This window comes from Nipponia nippon, unplaced genomic scaffold, assembly GCF_047370975.1.
Source record: "Nipponia nippon isolate SJK-2023a ecotype South Korea unplaced genomic scaffold, ASM4737097v1 scaffold_14, whole genome shotgun sequence".
NCBI classification, from domain to species: Eukaryota; Metazoa; Chordata; class Aves; order Pelecaniformes; family Threskiornithidae; genus Nipponia; species Nipponia nippon.
Window position 1 is genome coordinate 10,018,203 of NW_028262330.1, and position 21,720 is coordinate 10,039,922.

Sequence of the window (21,720 nt, forward strand, 5' to 3'; positions counted from 1 at the left end):
TGCTTTTATCCTAGCTCCCATAACCCATCGAATCTCAAAAGCAATTCTCTTCCCATACGTCGTATCAATACAATGTATTACTTGACACGAGCAAGCATTCAGAAAAAAGGACTCCTGGCAAAGAAGCAATATCCAAACAAAACCATTTACCTTTACAGAGACAAAAGCCATGCTTTCTGTCAGCAAAGCAATGAACGCCTTCTCTTTCTTCCTCTATACCCTAACTGCTGCATCCTGACCTTGGCTACCAAAAGCCTTTGGGGAAAGTTTTAGTACCATGAAAACGTCTTCAAATGTTTGCAACCGAAAATGCTCTTTGTAGGTACAGAAACCCCTTCAAAAAAAAGAAGAAAGAAAGAAGTTACACCAAGTAAAGAGTAAGGATTCATTGTAAGTAAGTTACACCAAAGAAGAATAGAAGTTATTATGAATGTATTTACACAGCTGTTAAGGTACACAAATACAGTGGTAGTACAAATGAAGTGCTCTGAGATACTGGTTTCCAATACACAGGTTTATACAGACAGTCTAACTATTTTCCGCATGATGGAATTTAACTATTATGAAGGACAAAAATTGCCCACAAGTGAGTACAATTCTAGAAGTCTGCAGTCAACTTTTAAGTATAGTACAGCAATCTAATGTTCCAGATACAGAGCGAATAAAGAGGCTGCCTTTGTGAGTCCCTCTCGCAGTACATTAGTAACCACAGATATTTACAAGGAAAGCACAGTGAAGGGTGAGACTCTTCAAATGGTAGTGCACATGCCTAAAATACTGAAGTTTCGAGTAACTGAGGAAATAATTCTCTTATGCAAACTTATCCATGGATCAAACTCTTAAGCTTTTCCACCTACTGTCCCCAAACCCAGGTTTCCCCAGTCAGACCCAGAGTACATATAAGCAAGTAGCTAATGCTCGGAAAACATCCGAAGAGGAGTGACTAATACTTAATACGTGGACTTCTGAGAGGGGCAAAAAACAATTTGTAAACACCGAAACAATAAAAATTACTCTTCATAAAACTTTGAAGGCCAATAGGCCTTTAAAAGAATTTGTTTTCAAGCAGGGAAGAATTTCTCAAAATACCTAACTGTTCAAACGAAATCTCTGTATGCGCTTTGGTTTCCAAGGTGGGACTTCCCATTCCCTCAGTCACACGAGTATAAACAGTACTTCTGATACTGCTCCAAGCACTGTGAGGGCAGAATACCTCCGTTTGTTTTAGGAGACCGCTCACAGTAACAAACAATATGAAGAATCTCCCATATTTCATAACCAACGGGTGCTAACAACACCTGCAACAGTTTTGGGCAACCTAAGCGTGTCGAGTCATTCGTTCCTAGCTAATGATTCTGGGCGTACTCAGGTTGAATACAGTTAAGAATTAAATATGGTATGCACCTGAACTGTAAAAATTCCCAGGATTTCACAGCAATATTAGGTTTGTTTGTTTGTTTGTTTTAAAGCATTCCTTTTTTGAGTCTTGGCACGAAACAGAAAGCCTGAATCTATTTATTTATTTAAACACGTAAATGCTGAATGAAACGTGCAAATTCACTGAAGACTCAGTAGCAACGTGTATTTTCCACTTGCAATACCCTCCAAGCTAACCAGCCTCAGAGTGCAGGAAACGAAGTCTGACCAATAAAAACAATGCTTGAAACTATCCATTTACCCAAACTAAGCAGAGAGATAGGACAAGCCTTCAAATTCTAAATCCCGCAAATGCCACTCTTTCACTTTGTCCTTCATATTCTTTACAAAAAAAGAAATCCATGATCACCATCTCTACTATACTTAGACTCTCCTGCAGGGTATTTAGTTCTCCTCTTTTATAAAAAAGAACGAGCATTAAAAATTCCTTTGTGTTATGGAAAGTTAAATGTTAAGTGTGAATGAAGACAGCAAACAGCAAAGTAAAATTCTAACAGTTTTAAAAATTACATGAGAAAACCGTCTCAGTCAGAATGGGACCATACAAATAAGTAAACAGTTTAAATAAAGTCAGATTGTTTTGATTCATTTACATGTTCCCTGCCAGACTAATTTTTTTAAACAAGAAATTTCAAGTCATTGCCTTTAGTTTAGTTTATATTCTACATTTTTAAATCAGACAAAAGCAAGAGTTCTTTACAGAGAATTAAGCCAATAATTTTAGCAAAATGATACAAAAAACTTTCTTAAACCAAGTAAAAGATTTATAGTTACAGTAGAATAATAAAAAGGGGATAAAGTCTGCCGCCTGTGGAGGGAAAACTGAAATGGCCATCCGATGACAGGCGGTCAACTCTGTAAACCATCTTTCTTTTCCAGCCCTGTTACCACAGGGTTCTCTTAAGGTCATTGGGTTTCTGGCAAAAGCGTCCTGTAACGGCAGCTGCTGGAGTCTGTCCATGTTCCTCCAAGTGCCTTTTAAGTCACGTGGAGAACTCCAATTGTAACGTTTCCGCTCTAGTTTAGGGTATTTTTGCTAGTAAAGCCATTGGTAACATAGGAGATCAGCCATGCATTATCTGCCCTCCACGGCAACATAATTTTCATCGGTGCACAGCAGACTGGAGAACACTGGTAGTTACCCGAGCAGGAATCTACCAAAGCCAAAAAACAAGACAACATCAGCACATATCCTTCCAGTTAACATACGAGTGGCTCGCGATGTACTTTTAAATAATTCGTTGCCAGAAGTAAGCGTGTGAAATTAAACTCCAATGAGCCATACAATGTTTCGCACCCACCTGTAGCTACACGAAGTTCCCTGTATTTTCCTCCTTTATTAGAAGTTAACATGGAAAATTCACCTTTCCAGCCAGAGGGGATGTTTTGAAGAAAAGTAAACAGAGCATAAACATGCACAGAAGAAAGAACAATCCAGATGAAAACACTACCGAGGTGTAGAAATAGACTCAGTGAATAATTAAGTTTGGAAAAAAAAAATCCCAATAAGAGGGTAAAAAAAATTTAATGATTTTCAATGGCTCTTCATTTTTCATGGGACATTGTGTTAAAAGACACTTCATTAATTTCCACAGCTTGACCTATATCAGTAACAGTGTAACATTATTTCAGTAACACTTTCACTGTGAAAAACAATGACACATCACTGCAATTTAAGAAGCAAGAAATGTCTAAGTAGCTGAATCAGTATTCAGTATTAATTTCAGTCGTAAACAGCTACAAATAGTGAGGCATACAGTAAAGGCCAACCAACGCAGACACAACTCCGAGCAGACCAGAATCTGCATGTCTCCCGCACACAAGCTTTCCGATGCAAAGCTTTAGGTTTGCCTTTTGTTAAATTTGGTTTTTTATTTTTGAATTTTTGACTAATGTCTGATAATTGAATTTCAAAGTGTTGTCATTTACAGTTGGATCTTTTTAATGTTACAAACTGTTTACGAAGCAGCTTGTGCACAGTCAGCCAAGCACACAAAGCAGGAGGAGAAAACAGGAGAGGAACAGCAGGATTCTTCATCAACTAGAGATACAGGATTAGTGCAAGCTTAGGCTTTATGGAGAAAGTGAGGCAGCAGACGGAGTTATACAACAGAATTTACTAAGGAACAGAAAAATCTCACAGCCTTTTTTTAGTAAGAAGCAAAGCAAAGAAGCTCCTGAAATACTTAAGAAAGCATCCTTCAGCCATCGAGGTTCAGATTCCAACTGAAACTTATTTCCCTGACGAAGCCTGTTATTGCCAAAAGCAGAACAGACTCAAAAGCCAAAAGCTGCGCACAGAAAGGCAGAAACTTCTACTGCACTGAACAGTGGAAAGGAGTTCGAAATACCCAAATCCAAGTCTGTCCACCTCCGAGATGCTCATGTTCAAACTATGCTCATTAGTACGTGAACATTTTTTAAATATAGACCTGAATAGATCTGAGTTGTTTTTAAAATGACAGCTCATAAGGAATGGAGAAGAATATACACCAGTGAAAAATGGATATGGCTGGAGTAGAACATTCCATTCACGACAAGACAGAGCCTCATTTGAGTAATACAGTCAATTGAGTCTTCATACAAGTATTTTGGTTTTACGATTCTGAAGCAGATTTGGTTTTGAATGGATGACACACTGCTGCATGAACATCCCTGGAAAGACATGTAATTCTCAAACAGCTAAAATTTAGACTTGGTTATTTTATTTTATTGTTGATGATTGAACGATTTTAGGGACTTTTTAAGTCACTATTTTTGTCAATTCTGCTTAAGACTCCAAGTGGAACAGCAGCAGTAATTCAACTTTTGGAAGGACATTTACTTTTAAGTTAGAGAAAAACCAATGCTCCATCAAGTATCTGACCGGAAGGCACAGGTACAACTATGAGATAATGTGAGAGGAAGAAGCAAAGTTGGATGTTTCCAGAGATTTTTTTTTCCCCACCCCATCCAAAGCTTTGGTGTCTAATGAGAAGCACTCACCCAGTGCTGCCTTCCAACGAAAGGAGACGAGCAGCTACTTGCCATGGTGTTCGAAAGGAATGCTATTCTGAGGTAGGGGAAAAGACAGCAATTTGTAACAGTTCCACTGCCCCGATATATAAAGATGTCTAACAAATATCCAACCTAAACTGCCAGTGGCAAATATATCTTTTGAGGAGCTCTGATTTCAGACTTCTATAAGGCATTTCTATCATATTAAGAGATACGTAAAAGGAACAAATCATTAGTCCTCAAAGAAAGCTGACAGGGTCGGAAGAACAATGCAGAGGATGATGCCTATTAAGATGGATATATGGAGAAAGATTTGCTCATGAGGAGATGGAAAATGCAGAGGCATTGGAAGTATGTTGCTTTTTCCCCAGTGAAGCAGCACAACACTTAAGTTGTTCAATGCCAGTGTTGGCTACAGTCTTCTAAAAACTTCTTCTGTCAAAAAGACTTAATCAAGTATTTCTTTGTGCAGCATTCCAATCTTTTCTTCCAACTACGGACAGAATACCTCTATTACCAGTAGGAATTACGCACAGCTTTGACTGTTGGGTGCTGAACATGCTACGTTCAGGAAAAAAAATTAAACTTACTGTATACCATGAGCCGTCAGACCGAACCTTCTGTGGAAGGAAATGAAGGCTACTCACCTATAACTAGACTCTCGAGATGATCACTGCTTTCGGGATGCAGCCTGTGCAATGTGGACCGACAGCACTGATTCAAAGTAGTGTTTACTAGAGTACTCATGACCTCCTTTACTACGTTTCTTAACATTTAAAGACTGACTACGTAAAGGAGACTTCGTGAACAACTCACTCATAAAGCTTAAGAGCAGAAGGATCTTTTAACAGCTGGTAGGATTTTCTGTCCATCACAGATCACAACTTTTCATTGCACAGGGAACTGTAATTTAGGCTTGCTTTAGACCTGAATACACCACCTACAAATGAATCCAGTTTTGATGTAAATGCAAAGGGGACGTGGTCTACTTCTAGAAGTTGTTTCAGTGGTTAACCGCTTTCACTTAGACCTCTGTTTCACTTTTCTTTAAACGTGAGTGGTTTTGATTTTAAGCAATAGGTTCTTCACATACGTTTTCTGCACGTATGTCAGTTCCTGTTAAAATCATGGTCTTTAAAATACTACACCAACTAACTCAAGACGATCTCTTACCTTTCAGACAAACTGAAAGGCACTGATTTGAAATTCTTGCATTGTACAATCTGTTTTCCCAAGCTCAATTTTTATGGCTCTTCTTTGTGTTACTTAGTTTTCCAACAATTTAAGATACTGAGAACTGAAATAAGCGTAACATTCCAGCATCTGTCTCATTAATGACATGAAATAACCTCTCCATTTCTGTTCATTTCTGTATTGTACATAGATTCAAGGATGAAATTACGCCCTTTCATGATGACACCACACTAACCTCTCCAACGTTACACCTAAAGCCTCCGCAGTCGTTGCTTACCACAGATATAGTTCCCACGTACAAGACAATGGGCTCCACTCCTTCATCCTAACCAGGTTTTGGAGTACTGCAGTAATACACGTTTTATTTGAATAGGCTTTACCTGACTGCTCAACTCTCACTAATGTTTATCGCTGTCAAACATCTCACAACTTGCAGGTTTTTAGCTGTTGCATTCACTTCCATATAATCCAGAAAAGTACTGAATAATGTGTGCCATAGAATTTACGTAATTTCCTTAGAAACACTTAAGTTTCATAGACATGCTAGTCGTTACTCCAATAAACATTCGTTACTTTGTGTTACTAAGTGCTAGTCTTTCTAAGGAGAATTATTTAGGTACTATGTGGAAAATACCTTGGAGGTGGGGAATATACATGACACCTGGTTTGCTCTCCTTACCAATTACCCTTTTTCCATGAGTGTTAAATTTCTCTGAGAAGACCTATTTTCCATAAGAGAATTTTGGTTTGTATTATCTTCATTCCCAGCCTTAGTCTTCAGTTCCCATCTGAACTGATCACAACTCATTTGGAAAAAAGAAAGATAAAAACGTGGAGTCATCTTTAAGAACTCTACTTATAAGTAGCTTTCATTATTTCTTTGAGTAACCTCTGCACATTTCCATTGCCCAGAGTTTAGCAAGCAGTAGCCCTTCCTCTAGATGATGAGAAGTGGAGATTACAGGTATGGCGTTGCCTCACCAAACCAAGGCATCCAAATAAATAAAATAACAGAAGTAATTTATCGAGTTATAAATAACAACTCTAACAAATGTAGTTCTTAACATAAGACATCTGTAGATCTGCATAGCAAACTTTAAAAGCTGCTTACTACCAGGAGTATGGTCTAAGCACTTCCTGAAAAGGAACAGCGGTAGCATATTTACTTAAGACTTACAAAGGAAACTAACACACTTGGAATGGGCATGGACAAACAGTTCTTTACTGTTCTCCTGATAAGAACCGGTACAGATGATTTTCTATACTCTTACACCTAGCCAATCAAAATTCTCCTTAATAACCTTGCCATGCGAGTTGGATACTTTAGGTTTTCCTAAGAACAAGATATAAAGAAAACGGGAAACCCACGGCTTTAATTGGTAACCTGGTTAACATCCAAGGATAAATTCTGATTATGGATAGAACTACTTTAACGTTACGAAGATAGTAAGAGCGTAAGCTATGAAAACTTGCAACTTGAGCCATCTTGCCTGCTAACGGAGTAAGCGAGGACTGGGAAAATGAAAAGTGAATTTTCTCTAACAAGCTCAAGGGGAAGTGTTGTAAGGTAAAGTCTAAGTAAATCTCTCTTGCCTTCCAAATGCGAGAAGCCAAAGGGAAGCTGTTTAAATTATACTACAGTCACACACTGTTATTCAGTCGAGACCAGCAGTGGTTCACTGCCTTGATAAGAACTAAATGAAGATAACAGATGATGAATGATTAATTCTAACAAACTCAGAGAAGGTCCCGACTAGGCCGCTACTGGCATTGTAAAGAAGTCAACCGAGTGATCCCGTACTTGGAGCAGTGTTAAAAAGGGCAGGTATGGAAATGTGCCATTAAGCCAGACTGTACTGTTGGCCAAGTGCACAAATTATACATCTGGATATTCAAAGATTACTCAAAAAAACCCACAGTCCTACACAATCTCAGAATATTCCCATTTTACAAGTCAGGCAGAACCAAAATGTATCTGCAAACCCAGCTGGATTACTCGTACCTTACAATGTTTAGAAAAGTGTCACACGCACAGAGCTACATGTCAGTAATATAGCAAAAAATTAAAGATATACTCTCATAGGCAAGTAACATCACTGCACTTATTTCTGTTACTCCCATTAATTATTTATCTGACCGGTAACAGAGACAAAGCATCTGAGATTTGCTTAGAATGCCAGAGAGAAACCCTGGGCACACACACTTTACCAGGAAACCATCTTTACGTTTGAGTAAACGTTTGGGGGAACTCGGCGTCACAGCCGCACAGAACAGCCGAGGTCAGAAGGGACCCCTGGAGACCATCTAGTCCCATCCCACTGCCCAAAGTGCAGTCAACTAGAGCAGGCCCTTCAGGACAATGTCCAATTGGGTTCCGAGTAATTCAGAAGAGGGAGACTCCACAACCTCTTAGGGCAACCTGTTCCAGCCCTTGCCCACCCTCGTAGTAAAAAAGTTTTCTCTTATGCCTAAATGGAATTTTTTATATTTCAATTTGTGCCCACTGTCCGTTGTCCATTCACTGGATATTGCTCTCAGAAGAGTCTGGCCGGACCTTCTTTACATCCTTCTATCAGGTATTTATGCATATTAACAAGATCCATAACTATGCGCAGTTCTACCCTCTTTGTTTTCATACCGTTTACAAACTTCAGCCATAAAATATTTCAACGTGAGAATTTCTGGTGGCAAGAATTGTAGTTCAGTGAACAATTTAAGCTGGCAAAAATTGCCACCAAAGCCAACAAAGAAAACCTCACTTGTCTCCTATTCTCATCCAGGCATTTCTGCTCCTGAACTGTTCATCCCCTGTGCAAGCACAAATATTTGTGCAGCTACATGGTGAAACAATTCATTCAGCTGAAAACCAACCCCCAAAATCCCACTTCACTTTTGTTACAGCAGAATTGTTTCTCCAATCCAGTTCACCTTCAGTCTTCATTAGAGATACCCACCTGGCCTCCATCTAACAGAGCGTTCCCTCTAGCAGTAAGATTTTATATATAAGAACACGTACTATCCAAAATAATTAATTCTGCCAATTAAATGATGAAGCCAAAAGGAATCAAGTTAATTTTTATCAATATGCTCCGTCAACAAGGAATAAAATGAGTCCACAGCAAAAATTATGCAGTTAGAACTCCAGCACATCATTGTGGCGTGATGGAAAAACCCCTAGGCGACTGCACCAGGCCTCGTAACAGATTGCTCTCCCAGCAACGTTGCAGTATGCCTACAGTACAGGCGATTCCCCATTCCGCAGGCGAGACTGAAGGTAAGCTGTACAAAGCCAGGCCACACACTACTTAGGACAAGTCTGTGTGAATATCCTGAAAAAGGAATGTTTCAGCTATAGCATAAAGAGTTAAAAATATATTTAAACATTGCTTGTCAGTCTTAAAAAGAAGCATTCCTAAAATCTCTTTGCTAAGTCACTGTGACCATGAGGATGATTTCCATGCTGACTATGGCTATGAATCACTGTATCATTCATCCTCCTGCCATCCTCTTCAAATGAGCCTTCTGCAACCTATCCATCATCCACGTACGTGGCTTCTTCTCTGCTCTGAATTACAGTACCACAGTACAACATTTCTTCACTTTTGCACTTTTCTGTTCTTCACCAACAATTTCTTGTCTATTCTGCACTAATATTCTCTGCTCTGTTCATTTGGAAACATGACTCACAATTGCGTCTAATTTACTCTGCTGCCTCATTGATAACAGATACAAGAAATTCAATGAGCAAAGGAGCTAAACACCATAATTGTAGGTAAAAATGCTGTATCTCTATGATTTTGCATCATCTCATACACCAATGACTCTGTATTACTTTGAGTATTTTATGCTTACTGCTACCAAGGTAAAAAAATAAAAAATTTGCAGTATTCTACAGCCACACCACAAACATTCAGTTAAAATGTCAAGTATTTATACAAGTCAACATCATCTGCAAAATCAGTATGAAATCACATCAATTAGCTGGTATGTTCTTTTGGCAAATTAACTTTATCAAATCACCCTCATTTTTCCATTACACAGAAATCTTTTTTACCTGCGAAGTTGACATGCGAGAGGTATCTTGTCGGCCTGTTAAGTCAGACGACGAGATATTGACTGGGGCACCGCGATGCAATCTCATACTCACTTTCCTTTCTCGTTCCATACCAGATACTGGCCGAGGAGAGGTGTTGGCTGTGAGAAAAACTGCATTAGATTCTCGTAACAAGAAATGGGACTATAATATGGCCACTGGAAAAATTACACTCTCGCTGTTTGCATATAAAACTTTCCACAGTGTCAAACAAGAGAAATCAAGGCCTTTGTTTTACATTCACAGAAATCTAGGTAGCAATTGGCAGGTAATGAGTATATACAATTACTTTCAATCTACTCAAAAGCAAGGGGGAGAAAAAACAAACAAAAAACCCAAACCCTGACCAGAGACAAATACCACTCGGCTATCCTAATTTCAAATTTCCAATGACCAGGAACAAACTGCAAATTAGAGTAGTCTACAATGTGCATCTATCCAGGTGTTTGCTTACTCACCAGCATGTGAAGTTGGGGTAAGAGGAGTAGGAGGAGCTACATCTTGCGTCCCTCTCAGCCTGCCAGAAGCAGTGGAGGGTAATCCACGCACAGCTGGATTTCGTGTGTGTCTCAATCTTTCCTCTCGTTCTCGCCTTTCACGTTCAGCATCTTCAGCCGCTCTGCTGGCACCCTACGGGTCAAGACTAGTGAACAACTTGGTGGATTATTGAGCTTACAACTATATATTTGCAGAAAAATACTGAAAACAAAGAACTGGACAACCCGTGAACTTAAATTTGCCAGGGCATTAATTATTTTGGTAAAATTTCTCAAGAACTGCTATAAATTTTGTTCATACAACTGCTGGGACAGTCTTCAAAATGCTATTGTACACACATACTGTTACGGCAGCTGGACACCTCCTCAACAGTTGCAAATGACCTGGCTGAAGATCAAGGTGGGAGAAAATAATAATTCCGCAGCTTAGCCTGGTGACTGCCCTGAAGGAAGTATCTCAGAAGCCTTACACATTTAAAACCTGTAACTTTAACTCAGTTGTCATTCAACCCCCATCTTATGGCTTCTCTATCTCCTGCCTTTCCTCATTTCCTGACCTTTTTTTCTAGACAGTAGAGCTTCTAGGAGGAAAAAGGCAAGGCAATCTTACAATATCAGTATCAGTTAAGATACTCGAAACTGACAATGTAGTAAAAAAAAAAAAATACCATTACCAAAAAAAAGTTTTAGAAAGCTATATCAGCTACTCACAAATTTCAGCATGTTCCAGTCAAACACATAGTCATACGAGAACCCTTGTCGGTGGAAAAGGTTTCTGAATAATTGCCTTAGATAGGAATAGTCCGGTTTGTCATCAAAGCGCAAAGAACGGCAGAAATTCAAGTATGTGGCAAATTCAGCTGTAATAAAAGAAAGTCTGTTTTTTTCCCTCAGCTTCACATTTGCTTTTTATAACTCTGACTCACAAAAAACCCCCAACCACCCCAAACCCAACAAATAGAGAATCTCCTAAGCATAAGAAAAAGAATAATGACCTAATACTAGAAATCTACTGGAGGTAACACTATAGCCCATCTATCAAGTCAATCCTGAAAAGGAAATTATTTATTTGTCTATCACAGAGTAGGCAAAGATCTCATTTGTTAACGGCAGAGAGGACCCAATATTAGAGTTCTTTAACCAACAGTGGGCAGGGGGACGACAGGTTTAAAACTACCGTTGAGCAAAGAAAAGAGATTTTTTTGCCTTTCTTTGCTTTGAATATATTTAAATGTAATTTCTTGCAGGACACAGAATAGCATCTCTTTGTTGTTAAGTCACGTAAAGATTCATGTCTGCCAGCTCACAAAACATGCAAAAACTAGGGGACCCATATAAATTTCCCATGTAAGTCATGCTACAATTTTAGATTTGCAATAGTCTGAACACCTGTTTTTATATGGCACATGAAATATTAGTTACACAGCAAAAAAAGAACATTGTTGTGAATCCAATGCACCAGAGAGAATAGCAGTATCAAAATACCAGCTTTTGGGCTCAAGTCTCTCCGGCTGAAATAATAATAATTTACGTTAAGAAAGAAATTCTAAGAAACAGCACAAGAAAAGTTGATTAGTCTTCCCTGCCTGTTAAGCCCAGAGAAAAAACATAGTTAATAAATGTAAAGGAACATGTATGAAGCAACATTTGAAACAGATCAAAGACAATAAGTTTTCATACAACCATAACAAAAACTATAGTTCTCGTTATCATACCTAGCTGTCGAAGCATGGAAAGAACAGAGACAGAACTCTTCATGAAAGATCAACAATATTCTCTGATGGCAGCTAACGCTAACAAGGTTTAAAACAGATTTAAGTATCGTTTTGCGGGGCTCAAAAATGCCTAGTTATTACTGTGGTGTAAATACCAAATTGAGAAACAGAACAGCTTTGAGGCATGATGCTAGGATATAGGAGGGTTTCTTATGCCTCTCACAGATGCTGGCCATCAACAGGCCAAACTAGATGAACCTGGAATGACAATTCCCAAGGGAAAAAACTGCAATAGGTAAGAGGTGCATCTGACTACACAGTCTGATTCATCCAAGAAACAGTACCCACACATACGAAAAGATGGGTAGTTTCTCAAAAAGCTTAGAGTTATCCAGCCAGCATCGACACACGTACACACCATACAGCGCAAATCAGATGAACCACGCTACTCTTCAACTCGAGGGCACTGCAATGATTGTTTACTAATAGTTAAGACTAAGGATAATTAGAAATGGTCTACGATCACAGAGGTCCCAGTCTTGAAAGCACAGTATCTTTATCACGGACGTGCTCAATCATGGCAGGGGTGGAGGGAAGAAAAAAAAAGAGAGAGAGAGAAGTAAAAAAGACTGGTAGAATTCAGTGTAAAGAAAGAAGAAATACCACTACAACGCGAACATGTAGGCCTAGTGCCACAAAAGAGTAACTTACAAGGATATCCTTTACACAAAACCTCAATGGGTGTAGACATTTTCTTTTCACTGATACGTTCGTATTTCTGCCTCTTTGTTGCTGCTTTCAGTCCCTGCCAGGGGAGGGAGCCCAGGTTAAAATACATCAGTACATAGCCCAAGGACTCCAAGTCATCTCTGCGAGATTGCTCTACAACAGCATAAAAAAGTGGACTCATTAGGTTTCATTTTCTACTGGAAAAACAAAAGACTGTGCAACAAGACTGTCATAACACCCTTAGAAAAACAAGAGATAGCTGAGAATTACTATGCCCATGATAAACTCATCCAGTACAAGAAAAAGCCTATCACCCTTGCAGTTATTAAAAAATGTGCTAATTCCTGAGAATGACAAACTGACCAAATCCCACCCAATCAAGAGATACGAGGCCAAGCATGCTGCACCGTTAGTGCCAGAAATAGGGACTGTCTTCTATGCCTCCATAAAGCAACATCTACTTGCACTAAAATTATGTGCATCAACACTTCTGAAGTTTCTATTTATTGCTTTCCCCAGCTCACCAATTCCAAGATGAGTGTTGATGGATGCATAACGGGCAGTTCCTGTTAAGTTTTTATTTTCACGATATGGAATATGTTGGTGAGTTCGAGCATCTCGATACTTCTTTGCTAATCCAAAGTCTATTATGTAGACAAGATTGCCTTTCTTCCCCAGACCCATTAAGAAGTTATCTGGCTTCACGTCTCGGTGGATGAAGTTCTTAGAGTGAATATATTCAATTCGACTAATCTAAATACAGAGGGGAAAAAAAATCGTCAAGAGACTGGGAATACATCTTTTTTCTTATAAAAACACTAGCAACACTGTCTTAATGATAAAAGAGGTAAAGAAACTTTTTATTGTAAAACGTAAGGGCATTAAAGAGAACACCATTTAGAAGACAATAGATAAACCTTCTCTCCAGCTCTTTTCCTGTGTCTGTTTTACATTTATTTCCAAACAACACAATTTCCTTGGGGGAATTTCTTTGTCTTTGAGCAACACAACACCTGGTTTGCAAACAGCACAGGCCCAGTTTTTAAAAACCAAATTAAGACTTTGTAATCGCTTTTGATGGGACACTTTATATTTACGGAAAGAAACCTGTTTTTTAGTCTTTTCTCTAATGATACAGCCCATTCAACTCTAAATTACAGAAATAAAACATAGTTGGTCATGATTTCTCAAGAAATTTTAATATCCCAACATACTGCACCATCAAGATCAACAAAGCAGTTTCCTACCATTTGGTCAGCGAGTAACAGGACTGTCTTGAGACTAAATTTCCTTGAACAAAAATTGAAGAGATCTTCAAGACTTGGTCCCAACAGCTCCATCACCATTACGTTGTAGTCCCCTTCAGCTCCACACCACTTAATTGTAGGAATACCCACTAGAAAAAAGGAAACAGTTTATTCAGTATAGCAATTTGATTTATACAGTTCATACACACAAATCTTCAAGGCTCTTAAGGTGAATTCTAAGAGGGTCATGACTGTGAATGTTTGTATTTACAGTGAAGCTTAATATTTTATGCTACCTTCAGCCATTCCGAAATGAAAAGTTTGATAATTTCACAGCAGAACCAATATAAAATTATAGCAACAGAGGTCTAAAAATAGCATTTTTCCTCTTCCCCAGAAACCTCCCAGTCTTTATGCTTAGCTTGTAACCTAAAAGTATTTAGTGTTTTTGCTGGATTTGAACCCGAAGCATTTTACAAGTATTAATACTTATGTAGTCTCCAATATGGCAATAAGGAGCAAATTGGAAGTCTGAAAATAAAGACGCTGACAAACCACTAAATATTGTTACTGAAGAATGCCTTAGAAATTAGCTTCTTTGTTTCAAAGCCTACAAGATCACTATAAAATATCTCTCTCTTCCATTTCAATTTGCAATGAATTTTCACCCTTGCTTCATACTCGTCTTTCCTCCAGTTCCATTGTATTTGCTGTTTGGTGAATCTCTACCAAAGTAGCATTGTTTATGAGATGCGTTATACATTCAGCTTGAGCGCGCTAAAATTAGCCCCGCTTTATGGAGAAACACAGGAAAGTTATTTCACACAAACCTGCAGAATTGCTCGAATATTTTGAATTAAACCTGTATGTAGACAGCCTTATTCAGAATTTCAAATGCCTTTACTTTGAGCTAGTCTTATCCATTTTGGAAGTGAAACGGTACAATTCACCCGTTTTAAACTCTTACCTTTACTTGATATGCATTATTTTTCCCCGAATTCCCTTCACAGAGAAACCCTTTTTCAGATGGAAACTAACCTTCTGCCACCTGCCTCCGCAGCATCCATCCTCAGAGGGAACCCACCATCACAGCCTTAGTAAGCCCATAAAGGAAGCATTTTAGTATATGAAGGCCATTCAGGTTACACACGGGCGGCAACTGAATGAGGCAGGAATTAAAAAGTAACTAAATGCAAATACACGTTATCATCCATTTCTAGATGTACGATTACTGTATTTTGCATTTGAGATACAGTGTGGAATGTAGTCTTTATGCAAAGTATAGCCTCATTCAGGAAGAATGCAAGGGACTATGAAACAAAACCAAAACTTACCTACACCAAGTTTATGTCCCAGAACTGCATGGGTATCTTACCTTTGCAGAATTCCAAAATACATGAGTGAGTTACCCTAGCAGAGTACCACGCACTAGCTACAAAGTTGCTTCACTCCCGTTCTCTACTACTCATGCCATTTTGTCTTAGAATTACCACAGCGAGGAAGTATTTTTAACTCAGAAGAAAGAATGTTAACATATATAACAAAAATTAACCTGAATTTACTAAGTTTAGAATTGTGCTACCATAATAAGCAAATCAGGCTAAACGGTTCAGAACAGTGGTTACCATCTTTCACTGAGAAACAGAAGTCAATCAGTGTACTGCCAGATGGGACCAAATTTTGTTCCACATTGCTCAAGGTTTTCACATTTTAACATTCTGGGACCACGAGCAACATTGGAGGATCTTAGTGGTTATCATGAAGTTTGGTAGCCATGGATTTGGAACTGCTACTCTACATCACTCGCAGGAGAGCTGAGATACTGCTCTTCGTCTACCCTGCCACCTTTCCCACCTTCTCCTTATATGTCAAAAGAGATCTTAACCATTAAATACTTCCAAGTGGCAGATACATCTAAGACATAAAACCAGTTAAATCTCTGAAGAAGGAAAATAATTTGCTTGCCTCCGCCCTGCATCATTTTGTAGATTTTACTCTCGATGTGGAGTTGAGGATGTTTGGTTTTCACACATTCCAACTTAATTGCAACCTCCTCTCCGGCAGCAATATCAGTTCCTAAAAGCAGAAGAATTTAAAACATTGGTCAAAATATTTTTTAAGATGCGTTGCCTTTGTCAAGACTGAAACAAAACAAATATTGACAAACTACTCAATGGCAAACATCCAGAGATTAAATACTTTCAGCCACGATTACCTAAAAATTCTTCTGAAGTCTTACAGATTCTCTCCAACAGACTAGTAGGTTAAGAGACAACTATTAGACACTGTAGCACAGGAAGCCAAAACTGCTGCTATCCCGTTCCAAAAAAAATATGAGTGCATCTTCTGAGGGGTGTCTTTCCACTTCCAGTTCGTGGTGGAAGTGCTCAGAATGAATGTTTACAGGTGTGGCATGTATCCCTGCCGACCTAAGAAATGCTAGGAATTCAGATCACCTCCTCCTGTGCCTTGGAAACAGAGATGACAACTCCCCTAAAGCTCAACATACTCCAGATGTATTCTGACACCTTATAATTTTATCCAGTTGGGACGCAGGTGATCTAGAATCAGGAATTTGTCCTCTCAGAAAACTTTTAAAAAATCTCATTAAATTCTTGTTTCAGGAATCAAGTGACTGAAAAACTGGCTTACCTGTTCACTTTCAAAGTTTAAACGCATGTAGGGAAAAACTGACATTCTTAAAAAGAAACACTGAGTCAAGAAAATACATACTCTCACAGCCAAGCAACTTAGGAACGACAGGAAAACAGGAATTGGCAAAAGGAGATGTGTGACACTTTTTAGACATACCGCTGAGTCTCTCTACTTTCAGAATTTGTCTTTCTCTTTTCTGCATTACCTCATGGTTTAGGGTCAAGTGAAGTACATCACCTGCTGTTTGTTCTGATCCCCACTCTTAAAAGCTGAACTTGAGGTTCGCTAGTTTTTGTTTGGAAAGAAACAGTAAACAATCATTTTGTACTCTCTCCATGATGTTCAGGATTTCATAGGCTTCTACCCTACCTCACTTTCCCTTAACTCTTTTCAGAGTTCAAAAACTCTTGTCATTCTTTGTACAGAAGTCATTTTTAATTACCCCTCATTATTCCCCATTTCACTGATCTGTATGTTTTCCAGTTCCATAACGCCCTTTTTGAAAGTCACACAAACCAATTAAAACAGAGATGCACAGTTATATGTTTTTTCTGCTTCCCTATTTTTTCCCACATGCTTTTCTTTGGCCATTACAGAGTACTGAGTTAACGTATTCACCTATCTATTGTAACTGCAAAATCTTGTTCCTGAGATTAAGGAGCTACTTCAGTGCTTCAGAGCCTTTTGTCTACAAAGTAAGGCTAACCAAGGCTAACAAACACCCCACACCTCAAAACAGGCATGATCTTCACTTCGCAAGGAACTGATGGTGCATGGAATTATCTACAAGTTCACGCAAGACTGTGCTTTTTTTTTAAGGTTAATAAAATGTCTTTTTGCGTGTGGGCACACATGAGTATTAAGGCGGTGTTGCTGGTACAGTGAGCTGATCTGAGTGAACACCAGGGTCAACATTTATTAGGCATTTCACAACGCACCTTAAGAAAACAAACCATCTGAAGCTCACTCTAGGTACAATAAGCACAACCCAAGGTGAAGAATAGAAGACACAAAGAAAAATAAGGCTGTACATATGTCTGTCTCGTATGACTCCTTTGTAACTGGCCTAACAGGTGGAAGGATCCCTGCTTGCTACTTTGGTCACAGCGCAGTAGCAGCAACTGGAAACTCTTCAACCTGTAATCTAAGGTTTTCACATTTTATGAATATATTATTTTGGTGGACTTTAAATGAGTTACGGTGCACGTCAATCAAGAAGTGTGAAAGGACAGATCAGCAATACAAGGAGGAAGGCATTATCTTCTGATCTAATACTGACCTTCCCACCCCAAACAAATAAAAATCTTGATTTTGAACCACAGAACTCTGGATCTTTCTTGCTTATCCCTACATTCACTACCTGTTCTCCCCAGTCCCACAGTAGCCAAGATCAGGGAGAGTGTGGACCAAAGACAATATTATCTGATGGGTGATCAGCAACAGATGTGGTTGTTTTAGGGTTTTGGTTTGTTTGGTCTTTTCTTTTAACTTTTCTGATCCAAAACAGACACAAATTGCTGTCCAAGTATACTGAAAGACACATCTCTTCTGTGTTTGATTAGGGCAAAAACTGCACGGGAGGATCAAGACCTATATTATTGGTACCAAATTCTGCTCAACACAGTATTAAACCGTCACATGACGGACCACGGCCTTGACTTGGTAGGCCATTCCTTAGGATAGCTGCTCTTCCCAAGAAGTCTCTATCATCTAAGACAGCCAAGATCCTTAGCCTGAACTCTGCTTCTGTATAAACCCTCTCCTTCAAGACAAGAGATTTCGTATTAAAATAATGAAATTAAAATATTTGAGTCCAGGAAAACTGATGAGAGGGGGACAAAAATACAAATCATTCTTCCAAGCAATCCAGTGCTTGTCCCCAAGTAGGGACTTTTGTCCCCTGGGACAAAATTTCTAAAATAACTCTGTAACCACCAAAAGCTTAGCTTCCTTTAAGGAAAACATAATAATATTTGAGAAGTAGCAAGAAGCAGTATTATGAGAAGATTGGATAATTCAGAAGTAGTAACGAGCAGTATAATGAGAAGTCACCATTTGTAAGTGAAAAAGAAAGTCTAGAGTTACGAAAGTGTTTTCTTTTCAACTGCAAAATTCCAATTTACTTGGAATTGCAAAATCCTCTACCATAAGGAAAGCCTTGGAAATTATTTTGATTAATTTACAACCCAAAACTCATTCTTAAGAAAAATATAAATGTAATGCAAAAATCATGAAAACACAGCAACTGCAATGCCTTCGTGACTCATATCTATTTAACCTCATGGACTGAGCAACAAAACAAATGCTTGCTCTGATCCACAGCCCCCCTCGCTCCTTGTCCCTCTTTTATAATTTTATAGAATATCTGGGAATCCATTTCTTTCATATCTTCCTCTGGAGGGTAACTTCCAAAGATGCAGATACATGAAATTCCTAAATTTTATTTTCTTTAAGTTGCCCACACTATTTACAATAGTGCCTTACCTTTCAAAATCCTGTCCCACAGACCCTGCCATTCTAAGCAAGCAAAGCTGAGGCCATTCCAAATTCCAGAAGACATATTTTGAGGTATGAGGGAGAATAGGAAAGAATATGAAAGAACTATGATAATAACAACAGAGTCATCGGCTCCATATTCCAAACAACTGATTGAAAGAAAGAAAGAAAGAAAGAAGGTCCCTCCCCTCTACTCTGGAATGTCTTCCAACACCCTTGTAGCTGCATTAAAAAAAATACAGGGGGACTGGAAACAGGCAAAAATAATAAAATCTTCCTTTTCAAAGCATAAAACCGAGCTGGAAAGCTACATCGAGGTAATCTACAAATTCACTAAGGGCTATCAGAAGGCATGTGTACTTAAAAAAAATTCATGACTTCTGAAAGAATTTTAGAAGTTATGTTAAGGCACTTATGTCCTACTGTACCATCTGAACAACCAAGTAGAAACTTGGGTTTTTTTAAAAAAAACATTTCGTTATCTCAAAAAGCATAGATTTTGAACGCCTCTGTTTTACCAGATAATGGTAGGCAAACCAAATGGGCTTCTACAAAAGGCTTCAGTTCTTGAGAGACAGTAATTTCCCCTGGAAAAAGAAACCCATGCCATTAGCCGGATCTTCCAGCCATATAATTCTCTGCTAGTTACCGGCTCAGGCATGACATTTGCAGCAAACCCTAGACGGAAATCCACGCTGGCTAGTTAGAGATAAAAAGAAGAGGTCAAAAACTGAGGATGAGGAATTCTTGTGCAAAATGCAGCATGGCAGTGTACTAATACACAGGGAACTATTATTTCCTGTGCAACTTTATGGGTGTGGGCTGTACGCATAAAGACAGAAGTGACGAATAAAAAAATGTTTATTTTACTTGCACTTTAAATTTATCCTATAATACAAACTGATTTACCTGAGCAGCAGTCAAATGCTAAAGTAGGAGTTTCTCAAATCATCTAGGATTTTTCAGATTTTAACTGCTGTCTTAATCTCCACCCAAAATCCCAATGGTAGCTAATGAGGATTTTTGCACAAGCGCTACCACCATCTTTCTCACAATAGTCTTCAATCTTTTATGCAAGCATTGCAGAGAGAAAGAATCATGTTCTCTGCCTCTAGACAACCACATGCCTTCAGCTAGAAACATGGATTTTTCATCAGGCATATGATCTATATTACGGATAACCAGTATTTATAATCTGTAAACAAGCAGCCTTAGCTAACAAATTATTTTGGAATGCCAGCTGTGAGCTGCAACATGAAGCACTGCTGTCTAGGAAAAAAAAAACACCTCTCATACTGCATACACTGCCAAACATACCACATACGTTAGCTAGTGACGTTGTTTTTACCCTCCAGACGTATGCAGCTAGCGTACCTCAGCCCCTGCATGTTCCACCTTCCCCCCTTTTTGACTTGCTTCTCTAAGTTACCACAATTTTCAAATGCTGAGTACTTGTTTCTGTGTGGCAGGATATAAAATTTATATTTCTCTGGATTTAACCCATTTCTTATGGTTAGAGAATTTGCATAATATATTGAGTATTTTGAGAATACTTGCTTTCAAAACTTGTACCCACCACTGCTTGTCATAATCATAAGCAGTGAGCCATTATGATAGAGAGCTACATAAACCGACAGGCAAAGACAATGCCAACCCTGCAAACTTTGCAATTGCATAGAAATCATGGTAGCAGAATAAGATATACGCAATAAGGCATTAGGGCAACATTCAAGCAACAGGATAGCCAAACTGTGATGATTCTTTGAAGGATTTGGGTTTTTTTTAACTGCAACCTAGTCATCCGTAGTTGTGTAATTTTTTTTTAGGCCTCGCAGGAGAACCAAACATCCCTACGACAGCAATTTTTCCTAGTCCACTGCAGTGATATTTAACCCCGATGCACATGTTTCTTTCCCAAAACATTTTTCTGAACGTGGTGGGTTGTTTTTTTTTTCCAAACGAGGGGATGTATACCCTTATCCCCCTTTTACAGACGAGAAGATTAACGGTGCCCAAGGTCACAAGACAACAATGGGAAGAGGCAGCTAAACAAGGCAGAATTCCCGATTTCCGCACTGTCCAAATTAGGACATGATGTCAACGAAATATGAGATCGCTGCTGCCGTGCCCCTAGCAAGGTACTTCACATCACAGGGCCCTTCTGGGCCAGCGGCGCAGCCTGAGCGCCGGCCGGGGTGAAATGAGGTCCCGGGGGTCGCCCCCGGCCCAAGGCCGCCGGGGGCCGGGAGCGGGCACGGCAGCGAGCGGCGCCCACCCCGGCCCAGCCCCCGCCGCCCCCCACAGACCCGCCAGGCCCCTCCCCGGCGAGCCGCCCTCCTTACCCAGGTAGATGTCCCCGAAGGAGCCGCTCCCGATCTTCCGGCCCAGCCGGTACCGGTTCCCAACCCTCAGCTCCATGGCGGCAGCTGGGTTCCTCCGCGACCCGGTTGTGTTGCTCTGCCGGCTCGCGCTCTGCTGCCTCACAGCCCTCCGGTTCCTGATGCCATCGCGGCTCTGGTCCCGCCGCTCGATACTAGCGAGACAGCCAGCGCCGCCGCCGCCGCTGCCGGGAAGGATGGACGCGGATTCCCCGCAGGACCGGCCCCTCAGCCGCCCCGGCTCCGCGCCGCCATACTGCGTGACTTCACTTCCCTAGCAAC

General features: G+C 39.6%; 1 protein-coding gene across 4 annotated transcripts; it reads right to left on the minus strand.

Annotated features, from left to right (window-relative positions):
• Positions 1 to 417: 417 nt before the first annotated feature.
• Positions 418 to 21,720, minus strand: CSNK1D (casein kinase 1 delta). Of its 4 annotated transcripts, XM_087751240.1 has the most exons (10): positions 21,403 to 21,718; positions 15,875 to 15,985; positions 13,910 to 14,058; positions 13,187 to 13,415; positions 12,645 to 12,815; positions 10,930 to 11,078; positions 10,180 to 10,351; positions 9,683 to 9,822; positions 4,423 to 4,489; positions 418 to 2,591 (listed from the first exon to the last, which is right to left on the minus strand). In XM_087751240.1, exons 1-9 carry the CDS (start codon positions 21,476 to 21,478, stop codon positions 4,457 to 4,459), a joined length of 1,230 nt encoding a protein of 409 aa, XP_087607366.1. In that variant the 5' UTR covers positions 21,479 to 21,718; the 3' UTR covers positions 418 to 2,591; positions 4,423 to 4,456. The 4 variants fall into 4 exon arrangements, with proteins under 4 accessions (XP_087607366.1, XP_087607365.1, XP_087607368.1 ...); XM_087751239.1 differs by lacking the exon at positions 4,423 to 4,489 and having other exon boundaries at positions 21,403 to 21,719; XM_087751242.1 differs by lacking the exons at positions 4,423 to 4,489; positions 21,403 to 21,718 and adding an exon at positions 14,948 to 15,068 and having other exon boundaries at positions 15,875 to 15,973.